General features: G+C 49.8%; 1 protein-coding gene across 15 annotated transcripts in view; it reads right to left on the bottom strand.

Annotated features, from left to right (window-relative positions):
• The window catches only part of UBR5 (ubiquitin protein ligase E3 component n-recognin 5), a 2036132-nt gene that overhangs the window by 663690 nt on the left and 1358907 nt on the right, over positions 1-13535 (bottom strand). For all 15 annotated transcript variants that reach the window (XM_085605144.1, XM_085605147.1, XM_085605145.1 and 12 more), the window contains one exon: positions 2059-2270. In XM_085605144.1, coding sequence (XP_085461270.1) covers positions 2059-2270 — 212 coding nt within the window. The remainder of the gene's footprint in view (positions 1-2058; positions 2271-13535) is intronic.

Genomic DNA, 13535 nt, shown 5'->3' with positions numbered 1-13535 from the left:
ACAGTTTTTGGTGAAGACTGGGCAGGTCCTCTGGGTTCTGGATGGCTGCTGAACACGCCAGTAGTAGGTAGTAGGTCAAAGTCAGGACAGGCCGGTAGAGTTGGGGCCAAAGCAGTTATCCTCTTCCTCTCTCAGCACGGCTCTTCGGTCCTTCTTCTTCAGTCTGAGGAGGCAAAGTTCAGGGTCGCCCCTAAATACTAGATTTAGGGGCGTTACAGGGTTGTGCAGGTTGGGACCAATGGGTCCCTTCCTTGGGAGGAGTACACCACCTATTATGTCACCCTTCCGTGGGAGGGGCATGAGCCTCTCACTGATTGGGTGTGTCACCTCATCCTCGAGATAGAGGGAACTGAGATGTGTGCTGGTTTTCCTGCCGTTTCTCCTGCCCAATGTGGGGGTCAAAACCGGTGGGAACCAGCTGACGGGGTCAGCAAAAGGCAGGGTCAGCTAACAAAGGCGGCGGGCCTTGAAAGCTTCCCCTTCGTGGACTCAGCCCATCCTGAGGGAGAAGGCATGACACCTATGCCTAGGATGGGCTCTGATTCTGGACCCAGAGAGCATAGGCCCTCTATCCTGGGGTCCAGAAACCTGTTTGGTGGTGGAAAATGGCAGGAAGCCATTCAGGAACCACACCCGGGCTGGTTGATTTTCAGGGGGCATCTCTAAGATGCCCTCTGACTACATTTTACATTAAAACCCACACTGGCATCAGTGTGGGTTTAATGTGTGGAGGAAATTGCTACCAAACTTCCCAGGTTTCAGTAAAGCCATTAAGGATCTGTGGAGTTTGTAATGACCAAGTCCCAGACCATATACTCTTTATGGCTTTACTGCACTTACAATGATAAGAAGGGGCTTAGACACTGTAGGGGTACTGTTCTGCTGTAAATGTACCCTCACCTGTGGTCTAGTGCACCCTGTTAGAAGGGTGACTTACCTACTCCACAGGGAGTGTGTTGCAGGCATGGCAAACAGGGATGTGTGCCATGTCGATACTTCACTTTTCTCTGCACCAAACCACGCAGCCTACAATGGCAGTGCGTGGGTGTAAGGTGTAGGGTCTCCAAGGGTGGCACAATAGGTGCTGAAGCCCTTACATGCCTTCCCTAGTCACAGTGCCCATGGTACCTTGTACAAGGGACTTACCTGTGGCCAGAGATGTGCCTATTGTGAATACACAGGTCCAGTTTTGGGAAAGAACACAGGCCCTGGGAACCCGATTGGCAGGGACCAAGGGCACATTACGTTAAAGTCCGGCCAAAAGTGTGTGTGTGGGGGGGGGAAATGGGTTATTGCAGCAGAACCCCACTTTTCTACACTTGTCTAAAATATTATATGGAAAATGCATGGGTATTTTGTGTTTTGGGACACCCATTTTTCTTGCCCCCTGCTTGACGGATCACTAGAAACTTTCCAGGAAGGAGCTGAAGTGGATGAACTTTTATTTTGGAAAGTTTTGTGAAGATTCATCAAATGGTGCTAAAGTTATAAGCAAACCAAAAAACACTCTCTCTGGAAAAGCAGACCTAACTGGAACTACGTAGTGGAAAAGCAGACCTAACTACATAGTGGAGACCCCCACTAGGAGTTCTAGTTAGGTCTGCTTTTCCAGGGAAACAGATGTTATCACATGCACACAATACACAATACAGCTAAACACAGTGTATTTAGACACACACACACACACACACAAATGTCTAAATAGACACAGTGTGGTTAGATGTATTATGTATGGTGTGCATGTGATAACATCTGGTTTGGTACACATGCAAATTATGCTTTACATCTGCTGGAAATCTTTGTAAATGTACACTAGAAGGCTGTGCCAAATACTTACATGTAATGTGCTACAGGATTTACATTTGTATGCATGCTTTGGTTTGAGTGATGTATTTCCACGCTGAGAGCTGTGCTAAGAACATTGCAAGTACATCAGGAGTGTCTTTAATCAAAGATTGCCAAACAAATGCTAAAGTACATGGCAGAAACCTTATCAGCAATCAAACTGAATACGGTGTTAGAATAACATGTTAATTAACTAACAAAAAAGATACACACCTTCTACCTTCCAGAGTTCTAAAATTAGCTTCCTCCCGTGCAGTCATCCTCTCCCTTCTGGTTGAATTTTGAGAAGCATGAAGGGGATGATTCGGGTGTCCTGGGTCACCAGCAGATGACAAAGCAGAACCATAACGTAACTGAGCCTCAGTGGAATCCATTATGCTCACCATCCAGTTCCAGGTAGGAATGAGTTTTTCTTCAACATAGCTCTAAAGAAAAACAAAAACAAATGGGTTTTTTCCAGTTATTCTCAAAAAGCATGACAGTGAAAGCATTAAGAAATGCACTAATATCTATCAACAGTTTTAAAACTTCAGGTAAGTAATAAATTAACATGCATTGTGCTGCATAGCCATATGTATGGTGGATATGCAACTGCCTCGAGTTTAAGGGGGGGGGGCAGAAGTAAACTAGAGGGCATACTGTCATTCATGGACTCGAGCATTTTCAGGTCTCACCTAAAACAACATGGATACGCTGTTGCATTCAGGAGATATTGTATACTCAAAGGGGCTTGGAGCCCACCACTCGGTATATTGCCACTTTAATTTGCTGCCTCCCAATGTGCCAGCTTCATTGCCGCTTCTTTGGTGTGGAGCATGGACCAATAACTAATTGCATCATCTTGATTAGTGTCCTTTGGCTGCTTGTGCTTTGACTGAGGTACTATTTTTATTTCTCCTTTACTTGTCGCCCTGGTCCGTGTGGCTTCTTCTCCATCCCACCTCCTTTATCTGAGATGCTTCTTCTCCTTTGTAAGAAAGTTACCCTTTTTGCATGGTTACCCCCTAACTTTTTGCCAGAGACCCGATGCCAACTTTACTGACTGTGTGTTGGGACATTGCTAATCAGTGCTCTTTACAAAACTGTACCTTTGTTTCCATAATTGGCACACCTTTGGGCCACATGTAAGTCCCTTCTAAAAGGTACCCCAGGTACCAAGGGTCTTGTGACCAAAGAGGCCATCTGAAGGCTGCAGCATGTATTATGCCACCCTCCAAGAACCCTCACGTTAACACCCACACTCTGCAGTTGCAGGCTGTGTGCTTTGGTGCAGACCACACTGAAGAGTCGAAATGGCACACATCCTTGTGTTACAGGCCCACCAACACTGTGCCTGTGGCATGGTTAAGTAACCCCTATAGCAGGCCTTACAGCCCTAAGGCAGGGTGTATCATGCCACAGGTGAGGGCAGCGATACATAAACAATATCCTGCTACACGGTCTATGCCGACTTCAGACATTGCAAATGCAGTGCAGCCATTTTGGGTACATGGGCTGGTAGTCTGTCATTACGAACTCCACAGCTCCATGATGGCTTTACTGAATGCTAGGAAGTTTGATACCAAATGTCTCAGCATAATGCACAAGTTACTTACCTTCGGTAACGATATATCTGTAAGAAACATTAGTAGTGATAGATTTCTTACCTTAGAATTACCCCCAGGCGTCAGACTGGATCCGGAAAGTTTTTGTCAGCAGTACCCAGGCGCGTCGGTAGGCGGCGTCGTGCGGCTCCGCGTGTGTCGTTGGCACCGGGATGATGTTGCTGGAGCTACTTACACGTGCCCATGTGCGCTGACGTCAGTTCTGTACACGACTTTCCGCTCCAGGAACGCAGAGCCATGCAAGAAACTGACCACTGGTGCCATGAAACTAGGGCCCTGAAAGGGATGACCTTAACCCTAGGATCAGTTCTCAGAACAGGGAGGATGGGTGGGGCGGTAAGGAATCTATCACTACTAATGTTTCTTACAGATATATCATTACCGAAGATAGATTCCTTACCTTAGAATAGATACACCAGCAATACCAACCCCGGTGGTGGGTCTGCGAACCAAGATCACACCAGAAAGTCCTGGAGAACAGAACGGCCAAAGATGCAGTCTCTCCGGACTTGGCTGTCCAGGCAGTAATGGTTGGTAAACAAGCCTTAATGCACAGAACGACCCACCAAGAGATGGTCAGCTTGTGCACAGCCCGACGTTTCTTACCGCACACGTAGCCAACAGAGCTGGTCATCCACCCGGAACTGTTGTGTGCGGCTGAGGTAGAATGAGAGCGCACGTTTTGGGTCCAAACAGTGGAGCCTCTCTTCCTCTTTTGAAGGAGGCGGAAAGAAGGTGGGCAAAGTGATGGTCTGCCCGATGTGAAAGGCAGCGACAACCTTTGGCAGAAAAGATGGTCGAGTCCTTAGAATAACTTTGTCCGGATGGACAGAGAGAAAAGGAGGTTTAGAAGAAAGAGCCTGGAGCTCACTCACTCTTCTGGCAGAGGTGATGGCAACCAGGAAAGCTGTCTTTAAAGTGAGAAAGACAGAGGACAGTTGTGAAGTGGCTCAAAGGGAGCACACATCAGATAGGTCAGAACCAGGTTCAAGTCCCACTGAGGCATTATGAAAGGAACAGGAGGGAAAAGATGAGCAATGCCTTTGAAGAATCTATTTACAACAAGGGACTTGAAAAGGGAAGGCTGATCTGGAAGCCGTAAAAAGGCTGAAATGGCCGAGAGATAGCCCTTTACAGTGCCCAGAGCAGAGCCCTGCTGGGCCAAAGAACTAGGAGGACCTCTGAAAGGGGGGCAGAAAGGGGATCCACAGCCTTTGGTGTGCACCATGCCACAAATTTATTCCACCTGCAGGCGTATGCCGTTTTAGTGGAGGGACGCCTGGCTGCCAAAATAACATCAAAAACTTCGGGAGGCAGTTCAAAAGACGTCAACTGCCACTGCTCAATCTCCACGCAAGAAGGTGGCGGCTGGACAGGTTCGGGGGGGGAGAACCCTCCCCTGCTGCTGCGACAGAAGATCCTCCCGAAGAGGCAGTCGGAGAGGGGGATCGATCGCCATGCTCAGTAGCTCAGGATACCATACTCTTCGAGCCCAGTCCGGAGCCACAAGAATGACTTGGGCCCGGTCGCTTTGTCTTCTTCAGCACTCTGGGTAGAAGTGGTATAGGCGGAAAGGCGTATAGTAGACAGCAACTCCACTCGCAACGAAAAGCGTCGCCTAGCGTGTGCCGCCTAGGACATTCCAGTGCGCAGAACTGATGACATTGCCCATTCTCTTTGGTGGCGAATAGATCTAACCAAGGCTCTCCCCACTGCTGAAAGAGACCTTGCACCACGTCTGAGTTCAAATGCCATTCGTGATCCAACATGCACCGGCAGCTGAGTTTGTCTGCCCTGGCGTTCAGAGAACCTGCCAGGTGTTGAACCACCAGGGACACGCCCTGATGTTCCAGCCCTGTCCAGAGGCGCAGAGCCGACAGAGGGTCCACGACCCCACCCCGCCTTGTTTGTTGCAGTACCACATGGCGGAGGTGTTGTCTGTGAACACCTGCACTACTCTCCCCACGACAGAGGGAAGGAATGCTTTCAGTACATGTCGGATCGCCCGAAGCTCCAGAAGGTTGATATGGAGCCGGGAATCCGCCGGAGACCAGAGGCCTCTGATCTCCACCTCTCCCATGTTGCCGCCCCATCCCAGAAAGGACGCATCCATCACAACTGTGTGTTCCGGTTGGGGAAGGGAGAGGGATCTGCCATTGACCCCATCGCGATTCGTGAGCCACCACTGCAATTGACGTGCAGTGCCCTCCGAGATCTGGACGTGGTCGGACAGGTTGCCTTGATGCTGTGCCCACTGGAACTTCAGGTCCCACTGCAGAGTCCGCATATGCCATCTGGCATGACCCACTGGCAGGATGCAGGAGGCCATCAGGCCCAGTAGCCGGAGGGTCATTCCTGACCGAAATCCAGGATAGAGGCTGAAAGTTCGGAATCATGGCCTGAATATCCTGGACTCGCTACTCGGGAGAATAAACCCGAAACCGCGCCGAGTCCAGAAACGCTCCGATGAAGAGGAGCTTTTGAAAGGTGATCAGGTGCGACTTCGGCACATTGATGGAAAACCTTAGCAAATGCAAGAGGTCACCCGTGGTCTGAAGGTGGGAGACAACTGCTTGAAGCGAGCCCGCCTTCAACAGCCAGTCGTCGAGGTGGGTCCTTGGGTGCCGGATTGGGGGTCACAGTCGCTGGGGAGACGGCCTCGGGGTCTTTGTCCACTCCGGCAGAGGCCAGGCTTGGTGGGTGCAGAGTGTGTAGGGTTTGCAGTTCCGGGCTGACGCCAGGGGTTAGAAACTTCCTTTGAGCAGAGCTACTGCTCATGGGAGTCCCAGATGCTCAGAGTCACAAGGTAGCCAGGTCCTCCGGGGTTTATGAGGTTGCTGGACACAGGAGGTGCCAGGATTTTAGCAGGAGCAGGTTCGAGGGTCGACAAGCCTGTAGGGCTGGGGCCAAAGCAGTTGGTGTCTTCCTCTTCTTAACATCTGCACGGCAGGTCTTCTTTCTTCTTGTTCTTCTTTGCTTTTTCGGAATCTGGAATCTAAGGAAGGAAGGTTCAGGGTGCCCCATAATACTAGATTTAGGGGCGTTACAGGTAGGTAAAGGGCAGGCACCAATGGGTCCCTGCCCTGGGGTGGGTACACCCCCTATCCTGCCACTCTCCTGTGGGAGGGGGGCAGTAGCCTAGTCCTGATTGGGCAGGGCTTCCCATCTTCAAGATGGCGAGAGCCCAGAGATGTGCTTCACCTCGCCTCCCACACCTGAGGGGTGGGGTTGGCAGAGGCTGGCACATCCCCTGTCCTTACTTGGGGTTTCCGGCTAGTCTTCCCACCAGAGTGGGGGTCAGAACCGGTGGGGGCCAGTTGCTGAGTACAGCAAGTGGCCTGGAGAAGCTCACAATGGCAGCATGCCTCTGAAGCTTCCCCCTTGCCCATCCTGGGGGAGGAGACCTAGCACTTCGCCCAGGATGTGCATTGTTGCAGGCTCAGGAGAGCGGGAGCTCTCCACCCAGGGGTCCAGCAACATGTCTGCTGTAGTACTTTGTACATTAAATCCCACACTGGCAGTGCGGGTTTAATGTGCTGAGAAGTTTGATACCAAACTTCTCAGTCTTCGGTGTTGCCATCATGGTGCTGTGGAGTTCGTGTTTGACGATCTCCCAGCACCATATACTCTTAAATGGCAGCACTGCACTTACAATGCCCAGGAATGGACCTGGGTACTGTAGGGGCACAGGGCTCATGCTCCTGTGCCCACTCCACTGGCATAGGGCACCCAGCTAGAGGGGTGGCTGATGTATGCCAGGGAAGTGTAGGTTGTGGGCATGGCACACAGGGATGTGTGCCATGTCGACTCTTTGTTTTGTCTTGTACCCAGACACTCAGCCTGCAAGGGCAGTGTGTTTGTGTTAGGGTACAGGGCCTCTAAGGGTGGCACAATAAGTGCTGCAGCCTTTAGAGGCCTTCCCTGGTTGCAAGGCCCTGGGTAACTAGGGTACCATTTACCAGGGGGCCGATATGTGGCCAGGGATTGCCAGTTTGTTTTTAGGGAAGGACCCTGGGCACTTGATTGGCAGGAGTCCAGGGCACACTCAAAGTACATTCAGCAAAAAGTGGGGGCATACCATGCAAGAAAGACGGCACTGTCTCACACCCTGCACCCAGCAGCCCGAGGGCCCCTAGCAGTGCAATCTCTACTCTGCTCTACGTCCCTATTTGGCCTGAGCAAGTGACCAGGAGCCCAGCTCCCACAACCGCGTGGCCTGCTAGCCAGCAGCCACCAACCAAGGGCACCCTGCCTCCCATAGGATAACATTGGGTCTAACTCACTCTGCACCCAGCTGTTCCCCTTATGCCGCTGAGGGTGTAACAACTGTACTCACCTGACCCTGGGAGACCCCTGAGTCTATGCCCAGAACCTTAACTCTGCCAGTCGAGTACTTACCCAAAAGCCGATAACTCTCTTTTCTTCCATAGGGTAACATTGACTGGTTTCACTTGGAAATTCTTCTAAGTGTGGAGTTTCTAAACTTTAAAATATTCACCTAAAATCAACCGAGTAACGAAAACGAAAATACGCACCTGCTATCAGGAGAGATCCCAGTGCTGGATCTTGGTGCCCAGCACTGACCATGAAAAGTAATTACAACCATACTCATCTCTAACACAATTTTCTTCCATAGGAAACAATTGACTGTTTTTCTGTGAAATTTCTTCTGTCGATTTTTGCAAACTACAAATATTCTTTAAAAATCGCACTAATTATAAAACCGTAATTACTTACCTGTTTTAGATAGATGTCCCAGTGCTGAACCCAGGAGTCTAGCACTGGATTACAAAAGTTACGAGAACATACTTGAATTTTCCTCCATAGAATACATTGCCTGGTTTTTGCTGAAAAAGTTTCTAAGTGTCGATTTTGCAAACTTACAAATATTCGTTAAAAATCGCCTGTATAACCAAACCACATTCTTTCAACTGTTTACAGGTGATGCCCCAGTGCTGGATCCAGGATCCAACACTGAGTTAGAAAAAGTAACCATAACCCCACTTACCTGCTAAATGAATTTCCTCCCATAGGATAACATTGGTGTTTCTATGTGAAAAAGTTTCTCTAAATGTCAACTTTTAAAAATACAAAAATATTGCTTAAAAATCACAAATGTAACCAAAATGCTTTTAATCAATTGATTACAGTAACTGTCCCAGGACTGAATCCAGGATCCAGTCCCGTAGTTAGAAAAGTAATCCTTAAAGTAACTAATTGCATTTAACTAGAAATTCCCATTGAGCTCAATGTATTATTGTGTTTGAAATTGTGTTGCCTATTGCAACCATTGTAACTGTTATATTCAAAAGTCTATTGCCTATTGCAAAGTATTTATCTAAAGCATCTCATTCTGAGAAAGTATATTTTGAAACCTATTGGTGGTTCTAAAATAAAACTATATATTATTATACAAAAAACATTGGCCTAGAGTTCAGTTCTTGAGTGTGTGAGACCATTTGCTGACTGAGTGTGTACAACAAATGCTTTACATTTGTCCTCCGACACTGCCTTACTGCTCGACAAAGCTACCACTTTAGAGAGTAAGGCTATATCTAACTTTAGCCTCTGCCAAACCATATTGAATGGGAGAATTATGCCCAATATGAACAAGGCTGTGGCCCTCTCGCCAAAGGGAGGGGGCACCAAAAGGGTGTAGTCACCCTAGGGGACAGTAGCCATTGGCTACTGCACCCTGACCTCAGCAATGCCCTTAGACTTTAAGTATTTAACGGCTCCCATGAACTTGTTCCTCAGATTTGACGACCTACGAGGAAGGAACAAAGAGCTGTGCAGCAATGGAGAAGACAGCATACTTGGCCCCAGCACTACCAGCCTGTCTCCTCCTCCAGCTACCCTGCTCCAAGAAACCGGCGTGGCCCGCAACCAGCAACCTCAAGAACCATAGAGGATCTGCGCTGTCTTCAATAAAGACTCTTGTCTTGTGTGGACACCGGATCTGTCCAGCAAGAAACCCACACAAGAACTCCGGATCCATGTGGATCTGCGGCACTTGCACCACTCTGCACCAGACGTCCACGGACTGAGTCCAGGTGGCCCAGTGAAGTCTCCCTGGCGATCCTGACCTGGGATCCAGCATTGGACAACCTCGCCTGACCTTTCCCTTGATGCCTGCAGCCTCAACCTGAAGGGTTCCCCCAAACGTGACTGGATCTGGTGAGAAAACCGGACTCCAAAACATACCCCTGCACCCGCAGCCCCCTGGCCTTGATGTGCCGAACCAATTGCGTCCAGGCATCCCACCACTATCCAACTTACCTCTCCACTCATGGGATTCCTTCAGCCAACCTTCAGAACCGAGAATGCAGCTGGTTTCCCCAACCGAGGGCCACTAATGCCTTCTTTGCACTCTGCACCCAGCTGCCTCTCAGCCGCTGGTGGTGCAGTCTCAGTGCACTTTGGTGGCCCCTCCAGTGCTCGTCTTAACCCCCATGGCCTGTGTCCCTGGCCCGCAGGAACTTACCTGTAACATCCTGACTCCCTCCTTTGTTGAGTTGCATGGGCAGGCCTTCCTGGCAGAGGATGACACCTGGATAATTGATGCAGAGCAGTCCATCCCACCCCACCCCTTCCTTCTGAGGAGCTGACCTAATCAAGAGTAATTGCTCCTTTTGTGGGGTGAGGACCTTGTTCCTGCCGCTGGAGAGGAAAGTTATTAACCCAGCCCAGCAGACTGACATAAGGCCTGGGCTCAGATCCTGAGCTGAGACAGAGAAATATTACATTCCTGGATAAACCATAAGCTGTACAGAATTGTTCTTTTTACACAGGCTACAGTGTACACTGGTGCAACTCAGGAGTTTCTACCCCAAACAGAACTGGAGCTGCGCCCTAAGGCAGGCTTTCTCACAGGAGTCAAACAGTAAAGCACACTGACTGTCCTTAAATGTGTTCAGCCACATTATAAGGCCATTTACAGGTCACTACCCAATTCTGCGGAGTCCCTTCGGCGGCAGTCTACCTGTGTGCAGTTCCTAGGCTGTGCACAAAAGGAAACTCTCACGCGCAGCCCTATCACGTATAACCAGTCAAGGGCACCTAACCCTTGCTGCATCGCAGTGGGATTATCTTCAAAGGCAGGCACTGGTGGTAAACACGCGTGGTCCATTTTACCCTGAGTTTACCATGGGGGAGTTGCAGGTTATGAGGCTCTCCCACTGCAAAAGGCCAAAAACCAGGTGATCAAGTGAAAAAAACCAGGCAGACAAGATGGTCAGAACCACCTTCCCACAGGGTCCAAGCGATGGAGTCCCATCATCTTTTGAGGGTGAGGCGGAGCATAGAGAGCTCGCCAGGTGAAGGTTTGACCGACGTAGCATGGCATCATGACTTTCGACAAGAACGATGCATGCACGTCCGCAGAACTAGTTTGTCTGAGAAGAAGCTGGTGTACGGCAGGCTGACAGAGCTTGAAGCTAACTTTCACGCCGAAGTTATGGGGACGAGGAATACCCTCTTGAGAGGGAGTAGACGCAAGGGACAACTGTAAAGCGGCTCAAAGGGAGGACACATCAAGTATGTGAGGACCAAGTTAAGGTCCTACTGTAGTGTGACAAAGGGAGATAGAGGAACCAGATGCAGTAGGTCTGTCAAAAACACAACTGGTGACTTAAATAATGAGGCCAATAAGGCAACATCAAAAAGCCAGAAGGATACTCTAACTGTGTTAAGAGCAAAGCCTTGCCAGAAGAGGGAAAAAAACAACAAAATGTCAGATAGCTGCCTCAAGACATTCAATGTTCTGCACCAAGTCACACATTTGCACACAGCAACAGGTGTATATAGTTTTTGTTGAAGGACGCTGGCTGCCAAGATGGCATCAACCACCTTCGGAAGAAGGCTGAAGATATTCAGCTTTCACTGCTTAATCACCAAGCATAAAGGAAGAGCCTGAAAAGGTCCAGGTGCAGAACCCTGACCAGTTGTTGCAAAGCAGATCCTACAGGAGGGGCAGCTTGATTGGAGGACAGATGCTCAAGCCAAGGAGCTTTGGATACAATACCAACTGTGCCCAATCCAGAGCCACTGGGATGACTTTGGCCCAGTCAGTCCTGATCTTGTGCAGAACTCGGGGCAGGAGTGGTATCGGTGGGAAGGAATGCAGGAGTACCGAGCTTTATCCGAAGTGGAATGCATCTCAGATCCTTAGAAACTCAAATATGCAGAACTGTGGACATTGCGAGTTCTCAGCAGTGGCGAATAGATCAAGCCAAAGTTTTCTATATTCGTGGAAAAGACCGTACACCACCTGCCAGTTAAACTGCCATCTGTCATCCTCTAGGCATCGAAAGCGGAGTTCATCTGCCCTGGCATTCAAGGATCCTGTCAGGCGATTCACGGTCAGAAGACTTCTTGGTGGTCCAGCAACTTCCAGGGGCCTGATACCTGCTGACAAATGGCCCAGGACCCCACAGAGCCCTGCTAGTTGCAATACTACATGGCGGCGGTGTTGTCCATAAACATCTGTACCAGTCTCCCCTTGATGGATGGAAGGTACTCCATGCCCTCGGCTCCAGAAGGCTGATGTGGAACCAGGACTCCACTGGAAACCAAAGGCCTCTGATCGCCATCTCTCCCAGGAGGCTATTCCAACCCAGGAGTGAGCACATCAGTCACTACTGTCAGCTCTGGGGTTAGTAGGAACAGGGGTCCGACGTGGACCTAATCTCTGTCCAGTAACCACCACTGCAGATATTTTGCAGTCTCCTTTGAAATCTGGATGTGGTTGGAGAGGTCTTGATGTTGAGCCTACTGAGCCTTCAGATCCCACTGCAGAGCCTGCAAATGCCACCTGGAGTGCTAAACCAGCAGGATGCCATCAAACCCAGCAGGCTCTGAGTTGATCTCACTGAAAACCATGAGAGGCTGAAAGATCGTGATCATGGCTTGAATGTACTGGACACTCCTTTCTGGAAAAACCAAGGACTCGTCAGGTGAGACTCCGCACATTCGCCATAGTTTGAAGGGGGTTGACGATAGCTCAGGGGCAAGCCTGCCTTCAACAGCCAGTCGTTGAGGAAGCGGGAAGACTGGAATCCCCGATCTCCATAGATGTGGTACATAATCACTTTCACGAACACTCGAGGACCACTGGTTAGACCAAAAGGTGAGCACCGTGAACTGAAAATGCTGATGCCCCACCATGAGATGCAGGTTGCGCCGAGGGACCTGAAGGATGGCAATATGGAAAAAAATGGCCTGCAAAACCAAAGCCGCCATCCAGTCTCCAGGGTCGAGGGCCGACAGACATGGGCCAAGGTGAGCATTCTTAATTTGTCTTTCCGGATGAAAATGCTGAGAGGGCGAGGGTCTGAAACACAACCAAGGCCTCCATCCTTCTTTGGCACCACAAAATAGTGAGAACAACAACGACGACCCACTTCTGACGCAGACAACCACTCTGTAGCTTCTTTGGCCAAAGGGGCTTGCACTTCCCGGAATAAGACGGACAGGCGGTCTTTAGTCAGTTGGTCCAGGGTCAGTGGAAGGTGCGGTGGAGTGGGTATGAAGGGTAGAGGGCATTCCTTCTCGACAATTTGAAGGACCCACCGGTTTGATGTTATAGCCTGCCAAACCGGCAAGAATCATTGGATCCTGCCCAACCGGGTGTCCGTGCTCCAATAATGGCATGCTAAAGGGGTTTGGCAGGTGACGCTGAAGGTGTAGGGGGGCTACAGGCAGACTGGCTTTTTGACCCTGACCAGTGCCATGGACGCAAATTGCTGGCCACCTTGCTAAGGCTGCAGTGGTTGCTGGTATGGAGTGTCTCTGTCGAAACCGCAAACGGAACAGTAGGGTTGATGGAGTTGGCAAAATCAGACAGATAAGCCCCGTGAGTGTGCTGTGGCCCTGCTATCTCTGAGCCACTGCAGAGAGGAATCTTCCTTGTCCCCAAAAAGATAGTCACATCAAATGACATGTCCATAAAGGATGACTGGACATTGCCCCAGCTGAACGCAATCAGGCATAGCAACAAATGGGGACATTGGTGCCAATGGCTCACCCGATGGAATCAGTGATATCCATACCACAACAAATTGTGAATTTGGAATTGTCACGCAGGGG

The sequence above is a fragment of the Triturus cristatus genome, chromosome 5_1 (assembly GCF_964204655.1).
Source record: "Triturus cristatus chromosome 5_1, aTriCri1.1, whole genome shotgun sequence".
In the NCBI taxonomy this organism is placed as follows: Eukaryota; Metazoa; Chordata; class Amphibia; order Caudata; family Salamandridae; genus Triturus; species Triturus cristatus.
Note: the sequence above shows the minus strand (reverse complement) of the source record. Positions and strands in the feature narration are given on the sequence as shown.